Genomic DNA, 20,070 nt, shown 5'->3' on the forward strand with positions numbered 1-20,070 from the left:
ACGAACAGTCATCACTGGCGACAGTCTCCGCCTCTTCTGTCGATTTGGGGCCTCAGATGTACCTTGGTTGCGTCTGATACTATCTTGAGGTGGTCGCTATGAACCTGGAAGGCCAAGATGACATGACCGTCGATATTCTCACCATTACGCAACCCAACGGAAATGGGATAGAGGCTCAACATCCTCAAGAGCCCAGCACGCCAATTGAAGTCCTCGAACGCGAATTGCCACCCATTCATGAAGGACAAATACCGTTGGGAGACCTGCTCTCCCGCATGATGCAGGCGATCTATGCAGAACTCACAGAAATGGCCGAAACGTATGTTCCATGTTCACATTATCCTGTGAGCGCTTACGAAGGTGTTGTTCTAAAGACTGCCTTCTATGTCAGACGCTGTGCGAAAGAGGACAATTGCAGACTGGGTTGTGAAGACGAAAAAGCAGGTCGTGAAGCTCTACGCTGTTGTCAAATGGTCCCGCGATGCAGAGACGGTGCAAAAATGCATGGTACGCACCACAAAGCCTTTCAAGCCTGTAAATTTTGAATTCATGCTTTTCAGAACATTATCGGCTTTATTCTCCTTCAAAATAGAGAATTCGGTTTTGCAACGCAGGGACTTCTCGACATCAAGGAGGAGCTGGATCCTAACCGGTATGCACCCACCCGCGAAACCACTTCTTCGCTGACGACTGTGAAAGTGTACGCAACCACGATCTGTTGACCTCTTTGGATGTCCTCACGACTGGATCATACCTTCGCCTGCCTTCTTGTATCAAAGTCAGTTGTTAATGGCACAAATCCTCGCCCGGACTTGGCTCACGAAATGACTAGAAACTCGTGGTGCCCCCGACGCCTCTCAATGATGAACAAGTCAAGAAGACCCTGGTGGATATGGAGAGCGCGATACTATACCGTTTGCGAATGACAGAGATTATCCCAGTGGAGATGTCAAGATATAAGATTGGTGCGTTTAATTCTCTTCGCCTCTGGGCAATGCGTTGACGTCGCTGTAGCTGACGGTCGAGTCCATTTCACCGTCCCAAAATTGTTCGAGGCATCACTCTGCCTCCAGGGTCCAACTTCCTCAGCCGGTTGGTTCTTCGTACATGTGGAGTTCTTGATCAACGTCGGTGGCGATTTGTCTGGCCTTCAAGGTTAGTGGCAATCTGTTCCACTGGAAACCGCTATTCATCCCAGTGCAGAGTTTCCGCGGATTCCACCCGGAATTATCAAGCGACACATAACGGATGAGGCAGACTTTCGTTTATCCTACTATATCTTCCAAGACATGGACCCCGAACGACCAAAGTTGCCCGAGAATGTAGTGGATACTCCTCTGATACGACTTTACAACTTCCTTCGTGAGTACCTATGGAGCGAGCTGTTTGACTTCGCTCATTGTACTATATTTTACCGTAGAGATGATGTCGCTGTCGTACCAGCTTGAGATTTTGTGGTTTCAGGTAACATCCACCTTTCAACAGTCTTTGCACATTCTACTGAACGAGTTTCTGTGGCACAGGCCGGACGAATGCGAACCCTTGGCTGGGGTGAATATCTTTCCGTCAATATGTCGGCCGACCGAAAGACGCTGAAAGTGTCGTACTGGCTGTAAGTTCCTCTGTAATACAGACATGACCCGCTGTCTGATCCATGTCTAGTCGGCCCCCGCCTCCAGCCAACCAGCCGCGACCTCGAACAAAGCAACCGCCGCATGGCGGGTCTCTGACTATCGCTATTGAAACCGTCGATCCGCATTCTTCGAGAACGCCAAAGGAGCACGTCATGGCCCGTCTTCAGCAAGAGCTCAAGCTGGGGAATGCAAAACCGTCTGATACAATTGAGAAGATGAGACTTCGCGTTACTTGGGAGCCATCGCAAGGCGTCCTTGGAGTAGACGTGGCCCAATCTGAAGTTAACTTCCATCCGAGTGAACTGGAGATTGTGAGTGATGCGGATGAGATGAAGGTGCAGTGCTTAACTTCGTTGTATTCAGGATGCGGACAATCTCGACTTCGAGTCGCTTTTGCTCAAAGTCATTGACAAGCATGTGACGGCGATTCTCAAGGCCCTGACATTCAAGCTACAGCATGACCCGAACGGGGAGTTCTCTGCTCCGGGGGTTGTCACAGCAGAAAAGGATAGTAAGTTGCATCATTGCTCTGGTTTGAAAGCGTCCAATGACTCTGTATCAGCACTTTCTGTTCGTCTATGTGCTGACGAAGTTGTGACCATCAACATCGACTCGCGTACGGGGCGTATAAACCTCCGAGACACCAACGGCCTTGTGGTTGCAGGAAGGGCTCCTCGATTCTACTTCGTTGCCCTTACAATCAACCAGGCACCGGAGCTTCTCATCGACCGACTGAGTACACTACGACTCAAGGCAAGCTGGCTCTCGCAATCATTACTATCCCTTCTAAACCCGTATCTAGACAATCCTCGATCTCGCAGAGCAAAAGGCCCAAATCCTCGGACTTCAATACTACAAGAGCCGCAACTTTACAAGTCAAGGGTTGGACAGGCTCGGAAAATGTCGCGGCATGCTTTTCATCTTGGTGTCCAAATCTCAGCAAGCGCAAGCCCTGCACATCCGTGCCCAGGTTGAACATTACCTCGTGCTGGTGGTTAAGACAAAGGGTTTCTCTTACGCCTTGATCACTGCCAGCGCAAATCCTTCAGATCCGCTGGCCCCACTCAAAGTGGACGACGTCGCCTACCTCGACTATGACCGATTACCTTTCGCCAATTCGGAGACGGGCGCCCCTATCGCACCGGCGACACCTGTCAATATCTACGAATGGATTGCCAATGACTTTGGTGCTTCTACCGGGTGAGCATTACCCTCCTTCGATTTCTGGGTGGACACTGACGGGAAATTCCAGGTTCGATCTGACAACTCAGATGCTGAAGGAGCTGTTCCGCTATTGCTGGTAATTGCCTTTCATATGTGCTGCATACAGGCCTTGCTGATTACATGGTACCTCAGTGCCCGTGTTGCATACATGACTGTCGAAAAGCAGCTCAAGGTTCGCGGGATTCCTTTCAAGAGAGTCGCTCCGACTTCTGGCATCCCTCTCTCTCCCGAGCTGGCAAAGATGCAATCGCCTCTCGCCCGTTCCGTTCCCGCACTTTGCGTGCAGGCCACGCACATTTTATCTGGAGCACCCGCTGCGGAAGCTGCTATGCCCAACATTCGCGTGATCCCCATAAATTGGTGGTCGTCGCATGAGAATGTCCAGGTCATAACCTGCGTCAAACTCAAGTATGTCCAACAACCGTTCGGGAAGAGGGCAGGAGGCGGTAGCAGTGTCATTCGCCCTTCCAAGCGGATTATTTATGACACAAAGGAGGCGGTGGTTTCGTTCCTATCTGAAAATGTGGACACCTGTGTCGACGAATTTTTGGAAGAGTGGGCACGGGTTTCAAAAATGGTTGTCATCGCCCGTGAAATTGCCAAGATGTCGAAGGAGAGAGGGTGGAAAGATATCAAGCTACTATCCTTTGACCTACAGACCGTGGAATTTGCTTACGCTCCAGTAAGTGCAGTGCCTTGGCATTGACTCTGGACTATGTTGACGTCGTGCTCTAGGGATATTCTGTTTCCATCACCTGTGAAAACCAACTATCAATAATAGGCGGCAAGTTCGATCTTCGATTCACAAGACATGGAGACGATGATCAGCAGGATACTTTCAACCCGCACGATGACGCTGAGCCCTACCTCAGCAACATTCTTCACCATGGGCATAACCGTCTCGCTTCGGCCTTGGAGAGTTTAGTTCGTATCTTGACTGATACTCTTCCTATTGCCGTCGAGTTGGAGAGCATCAGGAAGGAGAGTATGGAGAGTGGGTTCTTTGTCGATACATTTGCCAAAGCTTCTGGGTGGTATCGTATACTGTATCCAGATCTCAAGTACGCTCCGCAGTTTTCTCTCTGATTTCGTCGCTGACAACTCCCTCTAGACATGCTCTGGATTTCCGGGTATTGAGGGACCATCGAGTGGCCATTGTTGATGCCTCACATCCTCTTCACAAACCTGCAAGGCCTGCTGAGCCGCCAACACCCCCTCCATCTGACTCGATGAATACGGATCCACCGGAGCCTTCTTCGTCCACCGCAACCGTATCAGCATCCACTTCGACATCCACCTCGCTCAGCGCCTCGAGCTCGCAATCCGGGAACGCCAAGGGGTCTTACTCGCCCGGCCTTCAGCCATTACCTGGATTCGCCGAGATCGTCAAGGAAGCTGTCGCCGCCACCTTGAAAGAGCAAAAGGGCATAAAGTATTTGGTCAACATCGACGTGGGCGTTGTCTGCGAGACCTCAATCGCGAGACTGATCGCTCGGAAACTTCATGAAAAGGTGGCTGAGAAGCTAAAGGCTTCATAGCCCACCCCATGCTGTTTGCTTGCCTGACTAACCCGCTTGCGCTTTCTTAGCTACCATGTCATATGTACGAAACTGACGGCTTTCTGCTTTGCAACTTGTTGTCATATATCCTGTTTTGTCGGTGTTCCTTGTATATCGTAACATCATCATCCCATTCATCGCTATACCCTCTAGAGCATTTATTTTATTGTACCATACGCGACTTTTGCATAATACCAAGTGTTTGAGATGTAGTAAGTAGGTCTTCAGGCACCTGAGTGTTCTCGAGACCCTTGAAGAGAACAAGTAAGGTGAACAGTCTCGTTAATTTCCCAGACTCCTATCAGGACTCCTTCACGTTTCCAATGCCCACAGGCTGGACTTGATGCGCCACCGACAACGCCCTAGCCAAGGAACACTACATTGCATGGAAAATGAGCCCATCCAAACGGGCTGTAATATACAGGTCAAGAGATAGGGTATTAGATGTGTATAGCCTCCAAATGTCACAAGATAATTGAATCAAATATCCAGTAGAAATGAATTCGAAACGAACCAAAGCACAGGTCCTCAATCAGAAATATCAATAACTTCCCTCTCCTGGTCGACATCAAAAACGACCGCACCGATCCTCAAATGTTGGGGTGTGACGCGATAATGCGAACCCAAAATAGAGACGGGCGAAACAGGCGCTGAACCCCCTGTTGCTGCCGCATTCCTGCTTGGTGTCCTCAAGTTCAGCGACGCCAAAAGGTTGCCTAGATCAGGGAGATCGAAGGACGGAGAAGAGTCTGAGTCGGAATCTGACGAGATGAGTATACCGCTTTCTTTGCTGTAGCCTCTTGAAGATGGAGGTGGCGTGCGTGGTGGGCGGCCTCTTCGCTTGGTTGGCGAGGGAGTCATCAAGGAGGATGTCGAAGGCAGTGACGAAGTGGATGAAGCAGGGGGTCGCGATCGTGGACGACCAGGTTTCCTCTGTTGGGAGAGGAAGTCCTCCATGGCCGTCCCATAAGATGCCGAGTCCGAATCTGAATTAGAATCGAGGACAGCGGCTTTCCCGTTTCTAGTGTTTGCAGAAGCCTTGGTGACTTTCGCCCTCGGCGACGTAACCTTGTCTCCAGTTCCCTCCTTGGACCGGGTTTTCTTCTTATTCAGGCTGCCTGGCGGTCGTCCAGGTCCTCTCCGCTTCTGTGGTGAGGGACGAACATTCCCCGCCTCGCTCGAGCCCGAAGTAGAGCCTGATACACCAGAAAAGTCAAACTCTTCCCCTGAAGCAGCTTTTGGTTGTAAAGCAGATACGGTCTTTGGTGGTCGGCCTCGCCTTTTTGGAGGAGTAGCGACCGGAGCGGGAACCGACGCTGCCACCTTGGGAGGACGGCCTCTCCTCTTTGGGGATGGGGAGGGGCTTGGGGAGGCCTTTGGAGGACGAACCCGCCTCTTAGGGGACGCAGAGGGACTCTTCGCAGCCTTGGGCGGCCTCCCTCTCCTCTTTGTCGGTGATGAGGTTGCACCCAAAGTAAGCCCGTTCATCATCCCCAGAAGCCCTTCATCGATACTACCCTCTTCAACCTCCAGATGTACCTCTTCATCCTCTGTATACAAGTCGTCTTCGTCCTCGGGAATGTTGTGGCCATCGACTGTCCCTGTCGAGCGTCTATCACAGGCGCGGATGATATCACCCCATAAGGTGTATGCGCCACATGAAGGGCAGTTGCCACCTCTGGGAAGAAGAGTCGACGAGTAGGTGTTACTGGAGGATGACTGAGAGGATGCGGCGAGGAAGGAACTGGATAGGCACTCAATGTGCGATACGCTTTTACACGAGCCGTGTGGGCAGAGTGCGGCTGTAAACGGTTCCTGGTTGTGGCAATGAGTCCCAAAAGGAACACGGTAAGCTGATAAGATAGGTACATACCTTTGCATAAGTATCAACCGGTTTGGTGCAAATTGCGCAAGATGGTACTTTGCCAGAGGCGATCAAGGTGGTGTTCTTCGCCAGTATTCGAGCTTTGAAAGCCTCTGTATAGCACAAGTCAGCCTCCAGCCCTAGAACGGTACCAGTTCTGAAACGCACCATCAGTATCATCTACAGGACCAATCCTCCCCGATCCCAAGGGGTGCCCTGACCTCCCATCCACGCCTTCCAGCTCGATTGTACACACGAACCCAGGTGGAAACCTTTGTCCAACCACTGCCGTCTCATCCCCCGACGACCCGTCAGCCACTGCTTTCGCCTTTCCCTTCCCTTTGCCCGACCCATTCCCATCCGCGACCAACAACCTCAAATTCCTCTTCAACTCCTCAGAACAGCCCTCAAACGAGACGGTCTGAACCCCGCTCTCTTTATCAAACTTGGCCCAGTGTCTCACAGCTTCTTCAGTGAAGAGCTTTACGTGGAGAGGCCATAGGCTGAACGGGTGTGTGCATATCATCGTGCGGACTATTCTAGTAGTCGGAAGTTTATGATTGTGGTTTCGCGTCGGGTCGATTGCGATAATTGGCGTTCACGGTTGCACGTGGGCGTTCCAATGTAGATAGATGTAAAAGGGCGATTCCGGGAAGCAAGCACACGATTCATGATAGCGAGATGTTCGGAGATTCAGCAGGAAGGAATGGGGTGGTTTCAGGAAGGTATGAGCCGGCCGTGAGGAATAGGAACGAGGGGAAAAAGGAAGTTGAGAGAGGCGAGGCGATGCATTGATGAAAAGATTGGCAAGTTGAGCAAGAATGGAGGTGGCCGTAAGTGAGAATGACAATATGTCAACCAGGGTTGGAGGTTAAGACCCAGCCGTAGGGAATAGGGATACCGCACAGGGGGGTAGGTACGAGGGTTTTGCAAAAACCACGGATCATACCCATGGCCCAACGACCATGAACGATAGATCGATGAAAAAAAGCGGTATAGGATCCATTCGGAACGACGAAATGAATGAAAATGTCGTTATCCGTTATCGCCAAGGCGTATTTTCGAGTTGCAGATTTGTCGAAGAAGCCAGGTTTACGATAAGCGGGTTTGGTTAACAGCAAATCCAGGTGGCGTTTAGGTTGAGTAGAAGGGGAGATGGAAGGACGGAAGCAAACGGTTCGTTGCCAAGCGTATGTGACGGCAACGCGGCGGAGAGGAACGAGGAGACGAAGGTGTCCGAGGGGTGTGATATCATGATTGTTTGGTTGGGTGGAGGGCGCAGTAGCGCGGGCGGGGAGGCGCAGGGGAGGGCCGGGTCATGTGAATTGGGGAATCCCGCCGGGATTGTGATTTCGTTGGGATTACCGGAGGGATTTCCAAAGATGTTTTGGTAGGATTCCATGGAGCGGCGGCGGCAGCAAATGATGGCATTCCAGTAGGTTGGTTTTCAGTTTCAAGGAAGACAGTCATACATGACGAAGATTGGTGAGTTCTATGATGTTCCAAATGAAGCAATAGGACAAAGCAGGTACGATGAGGAAGGCCGAGGGCCCGCAGGAGCGCGGCCGAGGACAAAAAAGGACTCGAAATCACTCACTGCATGACCTTGCTAACCGCTTTGCTGTTTCTCGTGAAGAGCTGGTTCCCGCGTTCGTCACGGAGGTAGCGGGACTTTTGCGGATTCTGCCATGCCCATTCGAATTGGAGAGCGGCCTGGCGAGATGGAAAGCCGTGCACTAGCATTTGCATCGCCCATGGGCGACCGTTTTTCGTCTTCTTGGCTCCCATTGCGACTTCACCATTGTGTTGCCTGAGGCTCTCTTAGAAGTAGAATTCGAAGAGGTTATGAAAAGGGTATACCGAATTCGACGAATTGGAGAGGGCGTGCTGCCAATGTACGTTCTGAAAGCCATCCACCATTACTGCTGATCGCCTTGAGAGAGGAAAGACCCAACGTACGCCCTGGCATCCGTCGTTTTCATAGACTTGAGCAAGTAGCACGAATAAAAGTTTGGGAAACGGTGCTTGGAGGGCTGCTTTGAAGGTGTCGCGGGTATGACATCGCCAATAATGTTCTTGGTTAGTGCTATGGCTTTGCGCGGCGACATCGACGTCGAGGGTTCGTCTGGTTCGTGTGTCGCTCGTGGACGTGTCGAAAAGGGCATAGAGATCGTTCGACGCGTTGATATGTGCGTTTGACGCGTCAAACGCGTCAGCGTCGTGGGCGTTGGAGGACAAGCGTTGACCGCGCCAGGAGCGGTGGCAATGGTTGCCACGTGTTGGCAACAGACCCTCGATGGATATTTTTGGGCGCAGATCCGACATCGAGGTACAATAACCTTAACTGTTACAGGGGCTGCAAGCAGTCGAAGAGAGGAGAGATTCGATTATTCGCATTGCCTAGGTATTTCCAGATACAGCTATAGTACATACATACACAAGTAATTCTTCCAAGTCCCAATAATTTATTACAATAGTCCGGCGACGACGAAAGCGTCCCGACTGTTACCCATTCCAATTTTCCTAGAAGTGAAACCGCTGCTGCTGCCATCAGATTCAGAGGTGTTGCGGATCATATTGGCGTTGCTCAAAAGCCTGCTCGCTTGGGACTGTCCCCTGTAGACGTTGTCAAGTCTGACGCCAGGGACGACGTACATCCCGAGTTTCTCGTAAAAGTTGATAGCGGGTATATTGGAGGTGGCGACGTTGGCGTAGGTGATTATCTGGGAGGCGTCTGATTTGTTGAAGTTGAAGTAGGCACCCCGGGTCTCTTCCGGAGTGGCGGGCGTTACAGGGGAAATAGGCGAGGGAGGAGCTAATCCGGTCGCTGAAGTGCCTTCATATAGCGTGGAAAATGGGGATCAAACGTTGCTGAACGGGGAGTTGATAGAAAAGAACTCACCAAGCGCCGAACCGAACTTGGGAAGGCTGGCTTGAACGCGACGGACCATCTCTTGCACGAGTTTCCTCGCTAGACCACAGTTCTGGTAATCTGGCTCGATTCCCAGAGTTAAAATTTCCAGGCGCGGTTTTCGAGCAGAAGGATCGTTAGACGAGGTCGCAGCAGACTGTCGGCCGAGATACTGATCAACGAGGTAATCTAGCTCCTCGCGTTCAGTGCGATCGTTGTGGACCAGGGCGGAAACAAAGCCTATGGGAATGGTCGGCTGGGCCCGGTCGACAGCGACGAGACAGTGTCGACCGGGCATGATGAGGAGTTGGAGGAAAAAGGAGCTTGGATAGGTGACGAGAGGGAGTAGTTTGCTCTGGAATGAAAGATTAGGATTCGTTGACGTCTCCACGGAGCGGGTAAAAGGAAGCAAAAATGCAAGCGGGGAACAATGCGGGGTAGCCAATGACCGAAAGGCAACGAACGACGTACATGTAGCTGTCGGACGTGCTTGACGTCTGCCGAGGTCATGGGACGAACGACGAGGTTATCGAGCAGAGACTGCATGGTAGACTGGAGCTGGGATTTGCTTGGAGGCCAGATAGCAAAAAGATTTTATAGCAAGCGGGCTGAAGATGGTCCGTAAAAATGGGGAGAGACTCGTTCTTGTTCGAGGCTGCATCATGGACTCAGTCATTGGCCGTGTTTGAAATTGGGAATTGGCTGGATTGTGACTAGGTCTGGTGGGATGAGGCGGTCAGCGAATCCCGGGATGAATCCTGGACGGGGATCGGCATCCCGTCGGAGCTGGGTAGATAGGGGCCAAGTCCGAGAAAGGCAGGCATGGGAATGACTGGAAGGAGGTACGGCAGCGAGGGAAGGGCAGACAGTGAGAACGATGCCAGAAGCGTTGGTGATGGTTGTGTCTGTTCTACTGCGGCTGTTCTACTCGACCTCGACGCTTCACGCGACATCGAGGAACTGGGCACAGGAGCGGAGCAGAACCTCCGGTGGTGACTGGGTATTGTGGACTCGGGACAGCGGACAGAGCTAGTCGGGGGAATCCGGGGTTGTGTATGCAGAGGCAAGTTGTAAAACATGCTCGACGGCTATTCGCCCGTCCGCTATTCCATGCCACTCGACCAGTTTCTTCCTTGCACCAGGTCAGACTGATCACTTTCACACGCTTACGGATCTTAATTTATATACGCAGTTTATAAACACTCACTCCCCAAACGACAACTCAACCATGTCCTCCGTAAAGATGCTCCCTCACCACACTCCCTACGTGACTCCCCACATCCTCCACAAGAACTATGCTCAGGCTTTTGACTATGAGCAACACTCAAACCGTGCGTCTCCAGTCTTGCCCGTCGCGTCCGCCGCCACTAATTAGTCCCTGTCGTCATAGTCATCGGCAAGGACCTCGAGTACTTCTCGCAGGCTGGCTTCGACATGGAGCGCATCCAGATAAAGCGCAACGCTCCTCCAGCTGTCCTCTACGAGGAGGCTATCCGCAACGAGGGCGCCATCATCTCCTCCTCCGGTGCACTCATCAACTTCTCTGGCAAGAAGACCGGTCGTTCTCCCAAGGACAAGCGCATCGTCTACGAGGAGACCTCAAAGGACGACATCTGGTGGGGCTCAGTCAACATCAAGCTCGATGAACGTAAGTCCTGCCCGCCCGCCGTCTTCATCCTTATCGTCGATCCTAATCTCATCTCTGCCCTTGTTCTTCCTAGACACCTTCGAGATCAATCGTGAACGTGCCATCGATTATCTCAATACCAGAGAAAACGTTTACGTCTTCGACGGCTATGCTGGCGTATGTCACAGCTCTTTTCTCATCCATCACATCTTTCTCTAACAATTCCCTTTCCAGTGGGATCCCAAGTACAGGATCAAGGTTCGAGTAATCTGTGCCCGTGCTTACCATGCCCTCTTCATGGTATGCCTTCTTACTTCCTCCATCCCGAAGAGTGTCCGACTAATCATCCTTTGTAGCACAACATGCTTATTCGCCCAACTGAAGAGCAACTCGCCAACTTTGGTGACCCCGACTTCATCATCTACAACGCCGGCCAGTTCCCCGCCAACAGATTCACAAAGGGCATGAGCTCCGCCACTTCAGTCGAGATCAACTTCAAACGTATGGAGATGGTCATCCTTGGTACCGAGTACGCCGGAGAAATGAAGAAGGGTGTCTTCTCCGTCATGGTAAGCATCATCACCATTTATTTTCATCTTCCATTACTCATGCTGTTCTGTCTTTAGCACTACCTGCAACCCGTCAAGTTTGGCCAGCTTTCTTTGCACTCTTCGGCCAACGTCGGAAAGGAGAAGGGCGATGTCACTCTCTTCTTCGGTCTCTCTGGTACTGGCAAGACTACCCTCTCCGCTGACCCCTCCCGTCTCCTCATCGGTGACGACGAGCACGTCTGGTCCGACACTGGTGTCTTCGACATCGAGGGTGGCTGCTACGCCTAGTGCATCAACCTCTCTGCTGAGAAGGAGCCCGACATTTACAACGCCATCCGCTTCGGTTCCATCCTCGAGAACGTCGTCTACAACCCCGCCACTCGCGAACCCGACTACTATGACGTCAGCATCACCGAGAACACTCGATGCGCCTACCCCATCGAGTACATCCCCAACGCTCAAATCCCTTGCATCGTCGACCGTCCACCCAGCAACGTCATCATGTTGACCTGCGACGCCCTCGGAGGCCTTCCTCCCATCATCAAGCTCACCCCTGAGCAAGCCTCCTACCACTTCTTGGCAGGTTACACCTCGTATGTCTCCGGCTTTATCTTCTTCCTCAATGACATACTGATGACGTCGCTCTGTCAGGAAAACCCCCGGAACTGAGGATGGTGTCCTTGAGCCAATCCCCACCTTCTCCACCTGCTACTCAGCACCCTTCATCGTCCTTCACCCCGGTCGCTACGCCGAGATGCTTGCCGAGCGCATGGCCAAGCACAACGTCTCCTGCTGGCTCATCAACACTGGCTGGACCGGCGGCAAGTTCGGTGTTGGCAAGCGATGCCCTCTCAAGTACACTCGCCGCATCGTCGACGCTGTGCACTCTGGAGAGCTCCTCAACGCCGAGTACGAGACCTTCCCTGTCTTTGGCCTCTCCATCCCCACCCACATCGAGGGTATTCCCCGCGAGCTCCTCAACCCCGCCCTTGCCTGGACCAACAAGGAGGCCTTCAACAAGGAGGTCAGGAAGCTCGGTACCATGTTCAGCAAAGCCCTTGCTCTCTACGAGAAGGACGTTGATGAGAAGGTTCGCGCTGCCGGTCCTCAGCTGTAAGCAGCCATCTCGAAGTCGTCTTGTTGGCTAGTAGTCCCACATCGTTGGCTTGAACTCATGGTAGACATATAATCACTCTCATCTTTAGCATAGACCTCTTGTTTGTACCTTTACCCTCGCTCGCTGCTTCATCTTTACTCTCGTGTCTCGGCCATTCCTCTCTGTTGCTCTCCTAGCTTTTCCACTCCCTCGCCTGGTTTATAATTCCGGTCTCGGCACTCTCATACGTATATGCATTGCTGTTTAACCTACATACATGGACTTGATTTTTCATCTTAGGAGTATATATGAAAGGAAAACCATTGTACATTAGACTCCAGTGCTGAATTAATGGACTTGGTTTAGTGCTGGATTTACTGTTTGGATGTTCTATTGAAGCTCGGCTGAGATTGGTTGTCGCAATCGAAGCATGGACAGGAAGTTAGTGGAACATGGAAGAAGGCCTTAGAATTGTTGAGAATCTTCTTCCCTGGCGGCCTACAAGGTCAGCGGTTACTCCACCGTTTGATAGGGTCGCAATCCGGCAACGCGGATGCCAAAATTGATGGCGTTTCAACCTTTTAAACGTTTTTGATCGACGCCATGGCCAACGTGTCCCTGGGTCCTTGGGCGAGTCATTTTCTGCTTCAACCTGGACACGTAGGTACTTCAGGTAGTCATATGCCTATGGCGGTACTATGGAGTAGGGAAGGCAGTTCAGTGCGGTTCCAACGGCGCATACGTGTCGTGTGTTTCGGCAGCGAGAAGTGGCAACGTGTCGGGCGCTAGTAATGATTCGAAGGGGTGGAGATGGTGCTCGGGGTTGGAGGAGTACCCCTGAAGAGTCAGGTATGAGCCTGGTCGTGGAATATATATAACACTCGCCTTGTTAGGTTCATTCATACCCTCAACTCCTACACCACCTTCGCTTTTTATCTTTTGAATTTCGTTGTCGACTACGAACCACTGCAACTTCTATAACATATTCCATTTCACCGATTCCTAGACCACGATGTTTCGTCCATTCAGACGGAAAGCCTCGTCACTCTCCAAACGACACCCTACCAGAAACGAATCTCTCACGTACCTCAGGGCCGCCTCTTTCATCTTCTTCCTCGCCATCTCGATTCTGCTTCTATGTCCCGTCTCAGCCGGTGCATCCACTACACCAGGTAGTGATGACTCGGCGCCTATGGGACATGTCATTGGTATCGGTGAGCGATCTTGGTTAGTGAGAAGACCCAAAGTTGGAGGTTGATGGCTTGATTTTAGACCTTGGAACGACCTATTCTTGTGTTGGAGTGTATAAAGGCGGGCGGGTAGAGATTATTGCCAATGACCAGGGGAACAGGATCACACCTTCTTGGGTGAGCTTCTCCGGGGATGAAAGATTGTGCGTATCCGTCTCAATGTTCTAACTCGCCCCTCGCTACACCCGTATACTGACTATTCAACCACTTCCACACCAATTACTAGAATCGGCGAATCAGCCAAAAATGCATTCCACTCCAACCCCAGGAACACAGTGTTTGATGTGAAGAGACTGATGGGTCGGAAATTCTCTGAACCCGAAGTTCAAAAGGAGATGGGGCATTGGCCGTTTAGTTTGAAGGATGTGAACGGGAAACCAGTCGTGTCAGCTGGTTTTAAAGGGGAGAAGAGGGACTTTGTGAGTCTTGTTTCGATTAAATGATGTGACTGATTTGTGTGCTGAGGTGCTGGCTGTTGCGTTGCTAGACCCCGGAAGAGATTAGTGCCATGGTGTTGACGAGGATGAAGGAGACCGCCGAAGCCTACCTTGGAGAGAAGGTCACGCACGCGATCGTCACCGTTCCAGCGTGTAAGTCACCCTGTATGCGTCTCGCACGGAGCCACTAACCGACGCCGGCGATGTAGACTTCAAGGACGCACAGCGCCAGGCCACCAAAGATGCCGGTACCATCGCAGGCCTGAAGGTCATCCGCGTCCTCAACGAACCGACAGCCGCAGCGATCGCCTACGGCCTCGACCAAAAGCTCGATGACGAAAGCAAGATCCTGGTGTACGACCTCGGCGGTGGAACCTTTGACGTTTCCATCCTCTCCATCGACGATAAAGTCTTCGAGGTCCTCTCCACCTCTGGTGACACCCACCTTGGCGGAGAAGATTTCGACAACAGAGTCATCGACTACCTCACCCGGAATTACGAGAAGAAGCATGGGATGCAGAAAGGCGAGGTGGGGAGGAATAAGAGGGCTATGGGCAAATTGAAGAAGGCGGTGGAGAATGCGAAGAGGGTGCTTTCGAGTGAGTTGAGCGCGAGGATTGAGATCGAGTCGTTTGAGAATGGGCAGGATTTGGTGGAGGTGTTGACGAGGGCCAAGTTCGAGGAGTTGAACGCGGATTTGTTTAAGAGGACTTTGGAACCTGTTAAGCAGGCATTGAAGGATGCTGGGTTGAATAAAGGGGATATTGACGAGGTGACGTCCTTTCGTTTGGGAGTGGCGAGTAGAAATTAAAGATTGCTCGCAGATCGTCCTCGTAGGCGGCTCGACGCGGATACCCAAAATTCGACAGATGTTAAAGGAGTACTTTGGGAAGGAACCTTCGACTGGGATCAACCCTGACGAAGCTGTCGCCTACGGGGCGGCCATTCAAGGCGCCGTAGTTGGCGGGATGAAGGATGACGACCCCAACGCGGTCACCATCGTGGACGTCAGCGCGCTGACTCTTGGGATCGAGACCACGGGTGGCGTCTTCTCGCCCATAATCAAGCGTAACACTGTCATCCCAACCAAAAAGAGCCAAATGTGAGTGCCGTTCAAGAGGCTTCGTCATGGCATTCTGACCGACTCTTGGGATTAGATTCTCGACGGCGACGGACAACCAAGATACAGTAATGATTCAGGTTTACGAGGGAGAACGAAGCCAGACGAAGCATAACCACCTCCTCGGGCAGTTTGAGTTGAAGGGAATTCCACCCGCGCCCAAAGGTGTTCCACAGATTGAAGTCACATTCGAGCTGGACGTCAATGGGATCATGACGATTCGGGCGTCTGACAAGGGAACGTGAGTTGAACTTCGCTTCCTTTTCGCTCAAGCGGCTGTTTCAGACTAATGCTCGGTCGCGTTTACAGGGGAAAGTCGGCGTCGATTACAATCAAGAACGAGAAGGATAGGCTGAGCCATGAAGAGATCGAGAGAATGATTGCGGAGGGAGAGAAGTTTGCCGAAGAGGATGCGCTGTACCGGAAACGAAGTGAAGCGGCCAGTAACCTCTCGAGTTTCATTTCCAGCATCAAGTCGCAGATGGCGGACAAGGAAGGACTCGGTGGAAAGGTGTCCGAGGAGGATAAAAAGGCGCTTAGGGCAACAATAACCGGAGTGGAAGAGTGGGTCGACGAGCTTGGAAGGGAAGCCGGTTTGGAGGAGTTGGAGGAGAGGTTATCAGGCAAGTTGCAGCTTGTGGTAATGGCGTGCATAATAATGACCGAAAGCCTTCAGAAATTCAAGAACAAGTTAGTTCGATCACTTCCAAGATATACAGGGCCAGACCCGGCGATTCCGATAGGAATCAAGAATGGATGGGTAGGGCGGACGTAGACTTGTAGCTTTGACAGTGGCATGGACATTTTAGCGTACTATACCGTTCAATACACTACTGGGACTCGGGGATTCTGGGTCACAGGTTATCTTCGGTTGGCCTTCCATAACGTAGCATCGAACGCAAAGGGTATCTCGGAAGCAGGGAGTACAGGTCTTTTGGGAGTTTTACGAGAGTGGCTGGTGGGTGATGACGTCGACGTTGATGAACGAATCTTGGAGAGGCGCGCATTGTCCCATATGTCTGGGGCCTGATCAGGAGGGCTATGTTGTGCCCAAGGAGGGGGGAGATAGGATGGAGGAGGGCAGCGGCTGCGGAAGACCGCAACTGGTGACCGTGGCTGAAATGGATCGTTCTTGAGTGGAAGCCGCGCGATCGCAGCCGCGAGTCTGGCAAGCTTTGGGTCCACTTCGACGACCTCGCCGTCAGAATCGTCGCTCACATCGAGAGATATAATTTCTGGCTGTCTTTTGTGAGGCGATGATGCCGAATGCGGCTGCTGCGGCGACATTTCTTCCTCGTCTTCGGAGATCTCAATGACTTCTGGACTGCAATTGGAATCTCGTCATTACTGCGCTACCTGGGTCTTTCTAGCTTTAGTTCCGCACCTTTTTGGAGCGCGGTGACGACTGCAAGTGTCACATCTCCAACCTCCTAAGCCCTTTTCCGGATCTTCTGCTGCCCCAATCATGGAGAGCAGTTCCTGGTCGCTGACTGGGGGTTTGTGGCATCCTGGCCAACGAGTGAACGCAAGTAAAACGAAACAATCATGTATACCGACTGTGGTGATAGACTGAACGACAAAGACGGCACGTCAAGGGGAATCTTTTAGCGGAATGGGTGTTCTGCTTGCAGACTATACAGTGGTTCATTGTAGAGTTTGTGATAACGTAATGAAGTGGGACTACGTCATTTCAAGTGGGAATGGAGTACATAAGGACGAGGTGTGAGTTGATCCCCTTCCTCACTGCACAACCACGACCACGACAATGGCGGACTGGAAAGACGGAATTCTTCTCAAAATCACAAACGTATTGGCCTACTTTTTCTTCCTAGGCTCAAATATCTACACAGTCACAGCGCCCTCGTCAATCTACTACAATGGCAAGGAAACCTATCTGACCCCAGCTCCATGGGCATTCCTCATTTGGTCCCTCATCCACGCCCTGCTCCTTGGAACCGTCATCTACCAGTTCTTCCCCAGTGGAAAGGCAACCATCGTCGACGCCGTCTCCTGGCGCTTCCCCCTGTTGGCCGTACTCAACGCCATCTACATCAACCTTTGGGCTAGCCAGCATTACACCTGGGGTGAGTGGTGGAGCAAGACCACAGTTATCCATGTCTTTTAACTCACACAATTGCCTCCAGCTTTCGTTTTTGCGCTATTCGTTAGCTCTGCCGTCACGGTACGTCGCGCTGCACATGCAGTTGCCACCCGGGTTACTCATGTTTTCATTTTAGCACATCTACTATATCGTGAAGAAGCATCATTCACCTCAGTCCTACGCCGATGAACTGTTTATTCATCTTCCATTCTCTCTCTACCACGGTTGGACCACTGTCCTTGTCGTTTTGACCGCGTTCCAGGCATTTGGTGTTAACGCGCACCATCACCATGCTGGTGTCTGGACCAAAGTCTTCGTCTTCCTCGCGCTGTAAGTCGTTCTCATGTTTCAGATTAGAGTGTAGCTCATGGTTACCTTGCAGCTTCTTCCTCGAGGGAACTGCCGCAACCTATGCCTTCTCCACCCCCGAAGGCGACCTTCCCGCTTCTATCGCCATTGCCTGGTCCCTGTGGGCTATTTTCGCTCACCAGACCTCCTCTGGATTCGTCCACTGGTCTGCCTTGGCTTTCGCGATCCTCGCTCTCGTCTGGGTACTCAAGGGCACCATTGGCCTCTTCCGCCGTGGTGGCCGCGTTGCTCTGAGCGACGAGGAACGTGCACCCCTCGTTGGCTAAATCAAAATAGGTTATCTGCGTATTATCTACCTATTTAGCCACATCTACCACAGATGTACGGACATGTGTTCTCAAATCTCAGGGACTGCGTGTTTCTATCCTCTGTTTCCCCTCTAACCACCTTGGTCACAATACGTGTATAATTATGTTGTAGTACCTGATTTTGTCGAGTGCCAATCTATTCCTATTTCTTCCTCCACAACTATCTGTGTTTGCCAAGCCTCTTGAAAATCAGCGCGCAAGCTTGGCGAGACGAGTGAGCGCGCCCATGAATAAAAACGGTTTACTCGCGACCACCACGCGTGTTTTGACTGTATCTCCAATCTTCCACCCGAATGGCCAACGAAATCGACTTTCTGGCCCCAGGTACCTGACTTGTGTGCTCAAAGATACATCTGGACTAATGTCGTTACTAGAGGCCATGCTCACCTTTTACCGACGGTTATACCCATTCAAGTCAATCTACAGCTGGCTGAACCATGATTCGATGCCAACGCGAATGTTCACCCATCGAGAGTTTGCATTTACTCTCCAAGGCGATGTATATCTGCGATACAGGTCTTTCAACTCTGCAGAGGACCTCAAGAAAGACATATGCCACCTCAACCCAACTCGTTTCGAAATCGGGCCTGTTTACACTGGACGTGTAAGTCGCGTCGTCTGAAGCGTTTCATTCGCGACGGCTAAACCGCTGCGGTGTGCTAGCCACGAGACAAGAAAACATTACGCCCGGGGTCCTTCACGCCTACCCTTCGCGAGCTCGTGTTCGATATCGATATGACTGACTACGACCTCGTCCGTACCTGCTGCTCCGACGCCGCCATCTGCAAGCGATGCTGGACCTTCATCTCTGCCGCCGTCAAAGTCCTCGACCGCTCCATCCGCGAACACTTTGGTTATGAAAAGCTGCTATGGGTATATTCTGGTCGACGAGGCATCCATTTGTGGATATCGGACGTGGAGGCGATGGAACTGAGCGACGCGCAGCGGAAGGCAATCGTGGGTTGGATGAATGTGGTTAATGTGGGCAGTAGGGAGACGAGTAAGAAGTTGAATGTCCGGACTGCGAGCAAGGTGTTACCACCTCCCCTTCAGTGAGTGGTCTTCTGCTTTAATACTCGGGATCGAGACTGGATTGATTGAAAAGGGATGCACTGGAGGAGCTCGTTCCCATTTTTTCTGATCTCATTCTTGGTGACCAAGATTGCTTCGCTTCAGAAAATGGTTGGGAAACACTGTTGGAATTCGTGCCTATTCCTCAAGTGGCGGAAAGGCTGCGAAGGAAATGGAGCAATGATCCTGATAGGTCTTCAGACGAAAAGTGGGCAGACCTGAAAGCTGAGGCCAGAGAATTTGACAAGAACAGTCCACAACGGGTGCGTCTGTCTCTCCTTTCCAGCCAAGGTTTATAACTAACAATTGGAAAGACACAACTGATGCATGCAATGGAAGATATCATCCTTCATTACACCTACCCCCGCATCGACGCTGAGGTCTCCAAACACCGCAATCACTTGCTAAAGGCACCCTTCTGTGTCCACCCCAAGACAGGACGCGTCTGTGTGCCCGTGGATCCAGCGAAAATCGACGAGTTTGACCCAGAAAAAGTGCCTACGGTGGGCCAGCTGTTGACCGAGTTGGATGAGATGATTCCCGTGGATGGGGATAATGCTTCTGGTGCGTCAAACTCGGCACCTTGTTAATTGAGCGCAATTTAAACCGGGGTTGGCAGAAAGTGAATTGGCCGCCAGAACGTCACTGGGAAAGTATATCCAGATGCTGGACCAGCATGCTTCTGGGATATTGGACGCGAAGAGAAAAGCCAAGCAGGATCCAGGTGTGCAGTCTATTCCTTTTCAAGGTCCCTCTCACGCTGACTGTCGTAGCAGACACCATGTCTTGGTAGATACCAATTCAGCTAGATTTGGCGGGATTTCTCTGTATATTACTTCTACACTGCGTTATTTATTTTATTCCCGCCAACCGTTCGGTTCAAACTGCATCTATCCCACCTGTCGCATACTGTACATGATGTTGAATCCAAATTGTACCGTAAGACTA

General features: G+C 51.6%; 8 protein-coding genes across 8 annotated transcripts; 5 read left to right on the forward strand and 3 right to left on the reverse strand.

Annotated features, from left to right (window-relative positions):
• Nucleotides 1-308: 308 nt before the first annotated feature.
• CC1G_02060 (hypothetical protein) lies at nt 309-4,627 on the forward strand (the record flags this gene model as incomplete). The annotated part of the gene is made up of 16 exons (XM_001830372.2): nt 309-319; nt 375-507; nt 561-652; nt 700-778; nt 833-965; nt 1,015-1,155; nt 1,204-1,362; nt 1,465-1,612; nt 1,663-1,945; nt 1,998-2,145; nt 2,197-2,370; nt 2,456-2,834; nt 2,887-2,934; nt 2,991-3,540; nt 3,594-3,919; nt 3,970-4,627. The coding sequence occupies 16 exons, from the start codon at nt 309-311 to the stop codon at nt 4,394-4,396; spliced, it is 3,231 nt and encodes a 1,076-aa protein (XP_001830424.2). The 3' UTR covers nt 4,397-4,627.
• A 318-nt stretch (nt 4,628-4,945) lies between these two features.
• CC1G_02061 (hypothetical protein) lies at nt 4,946-6,807 on the reverse strand (the record flags this gene model as incomplete). Its single annotated transcript, XM_001830373.1, has 3 exons — nt 4,946-6,232; nt 6,291-6,394; nt 6,450-6,807. 3 exons carry the CDS (start codon nt 6,805-6,807, stop codon nt 4,946-4,948), a joined length of 1,749 nt encoding a protein of 582 aa, XP_001830425.1.
• A 1,067-nt stretch (nt 6,808-7,874) lies between these two features.
• On the reverse strand, nt 7,875-8,389 carry CC1G_14206 (structure-specific endonuclease catalytic subunit; the record flags this gene model as incomplete). Its single annotated transcript, XM_002911627.1, has 2 exons — nt 7,875-8,091; nt 8,241-8,389. 2 exons carry the CDS (start codon nt 8,387-8,389, stop codon nt 7,875-7,877), a joined length of 366 nt encoding a protein of 121 aa, XP_002911673.1.
• A 360-nt stretch (nt 8,390-8,749) lies between these two features.
• On the reverse strand, nt 8,750-9,738 carry CC1G_02062 (hypothetical protein; the record flags this gene model as incomplete). The annotated part of the gene is made up of 3 exons (XM_001830374.2): nt 8,750-9,108; nt 9,184-9,547; nt 9,664-9,738. 3 exons carry the CDS (start codon nt 9,736-9,738, stop codon nt 8,750-8,752), a joined length of 798 nt encoding a protein of 265 aa, XP_001830426.2.
• Nucleotides 9,739-10,420: 682 nt separating this feature from the next.
• Nucleotides 10,421-12,717, forward strand: CC1G_02063 (phosphoenolpyruvate carboxykinase; the record flags this gene model as incomplete). Its single annotated transcript, XM_001830375.2, has 8 exons — nt 10,421-10,523; nt 10,583-10,840; nt 10,914-10,996; nt 11,054-11,119; nt 11,176-11,388; nt 11,446-11,607; nt 11,659-11,963; nt 12,022-12,717. The coding sequence occupies 8 exons, from the start codon at nt 10,421-10,423 to the stop codon at nt 12,485-12,487; spliced, it is 1,656 nt and encodes a 551-aa protein (XP_001830427.2). The 3' UTR covers nt 12,488-12,717.
• Nucleotides 12,718-13,069: 352 nt separating this feature from the next.
• CC1G_14207 (heat shock protein) lies at nt 13,070-16,158 on the forward strand (the record flags this gene model as incomplete). The annotated part of the gene is made up of 10 exons (XM_002911628.1): nt 13,070-13,126; nt 13,473-13,680; nt 13,739-13,859; nt 13,943-14,135; nt 14,204-14,306; nt 14,363-14,925; nt 14,978-15,255; nt 15,311-15,514; nt 15,583-15,963; nt 16,083-16,158. The coding sequence occupies 10 exons, from the start codon at nt 13,070-13,072 to the stop codon at nt 16,156-16,158; spliced, it is 2,184 nt and encodes a 727-aa protein (XP_002911674.1).
• An 866-nt stretch (nt 16,159-17,024) lies between these two features.
• On the forward strand, nt 17,025-18,208 carry CC1G_07346 (hypothetical protein). Its single transcript, XM_001830379.2, has 4 exons — nt 17,025-17,357; nt 17,418-17,455; nt 17,511-17,704; nt 17,757-18,208. The coding sequence occupies exons 1-4, from the start codon at nt 17,039-17,041 to the stop codon at nt 18,007-18,009; spliced, it is 804 nt and encodes a 267-aa protein (XP_001830431.1). The 5' UTR covers nt 17,025-17,038; the 3' UTR covers nt 18,010-18,208.
• Nucleotides 18,209-18,430: 222 nt separating this feature from the next.
• On the forward strand, nt 18,431-20,044 carry CC1G_07347 (DNA primase catalytic subunit; the record flags this gene model as incomplete). Its single annotated transcript, XM_001830380.2, has 6 exons — nt 18,431-18,655; nt 18,715-19,103; nt 19,157-19,385; nt 19,437-19,686; nt 19,742-19,846; nt 19,899-20,044. 6 exons carry the CDS (start codon nt 18,431-18,433, stop codon nt 19,913-19,915), a joined length of 1,215 nt encoding a protein of 404 aa, XP_001830432.2. The 3' UTR covers nt 19,916-20,044.
• Nucleotides 20,045-20,070: the final 26 nt, after the last annotated feature.

This window comes from Coprinopsis cinerea (genome assembly GCF_000182895.1).
Source record: "Coprinopsis cinerea okayama7#130 chromosome 3 map unlocalized cont3.3, whole genome shotgun sequence".
Classification (NCBI taxonomy): domain Eukaryota; kingdom Fungi; phylum Basidiomycota; class Agaricomycetes; order Agaricales; family Psathyrellaceae; genus Coprinopsis; species Coprinopsis cinerea.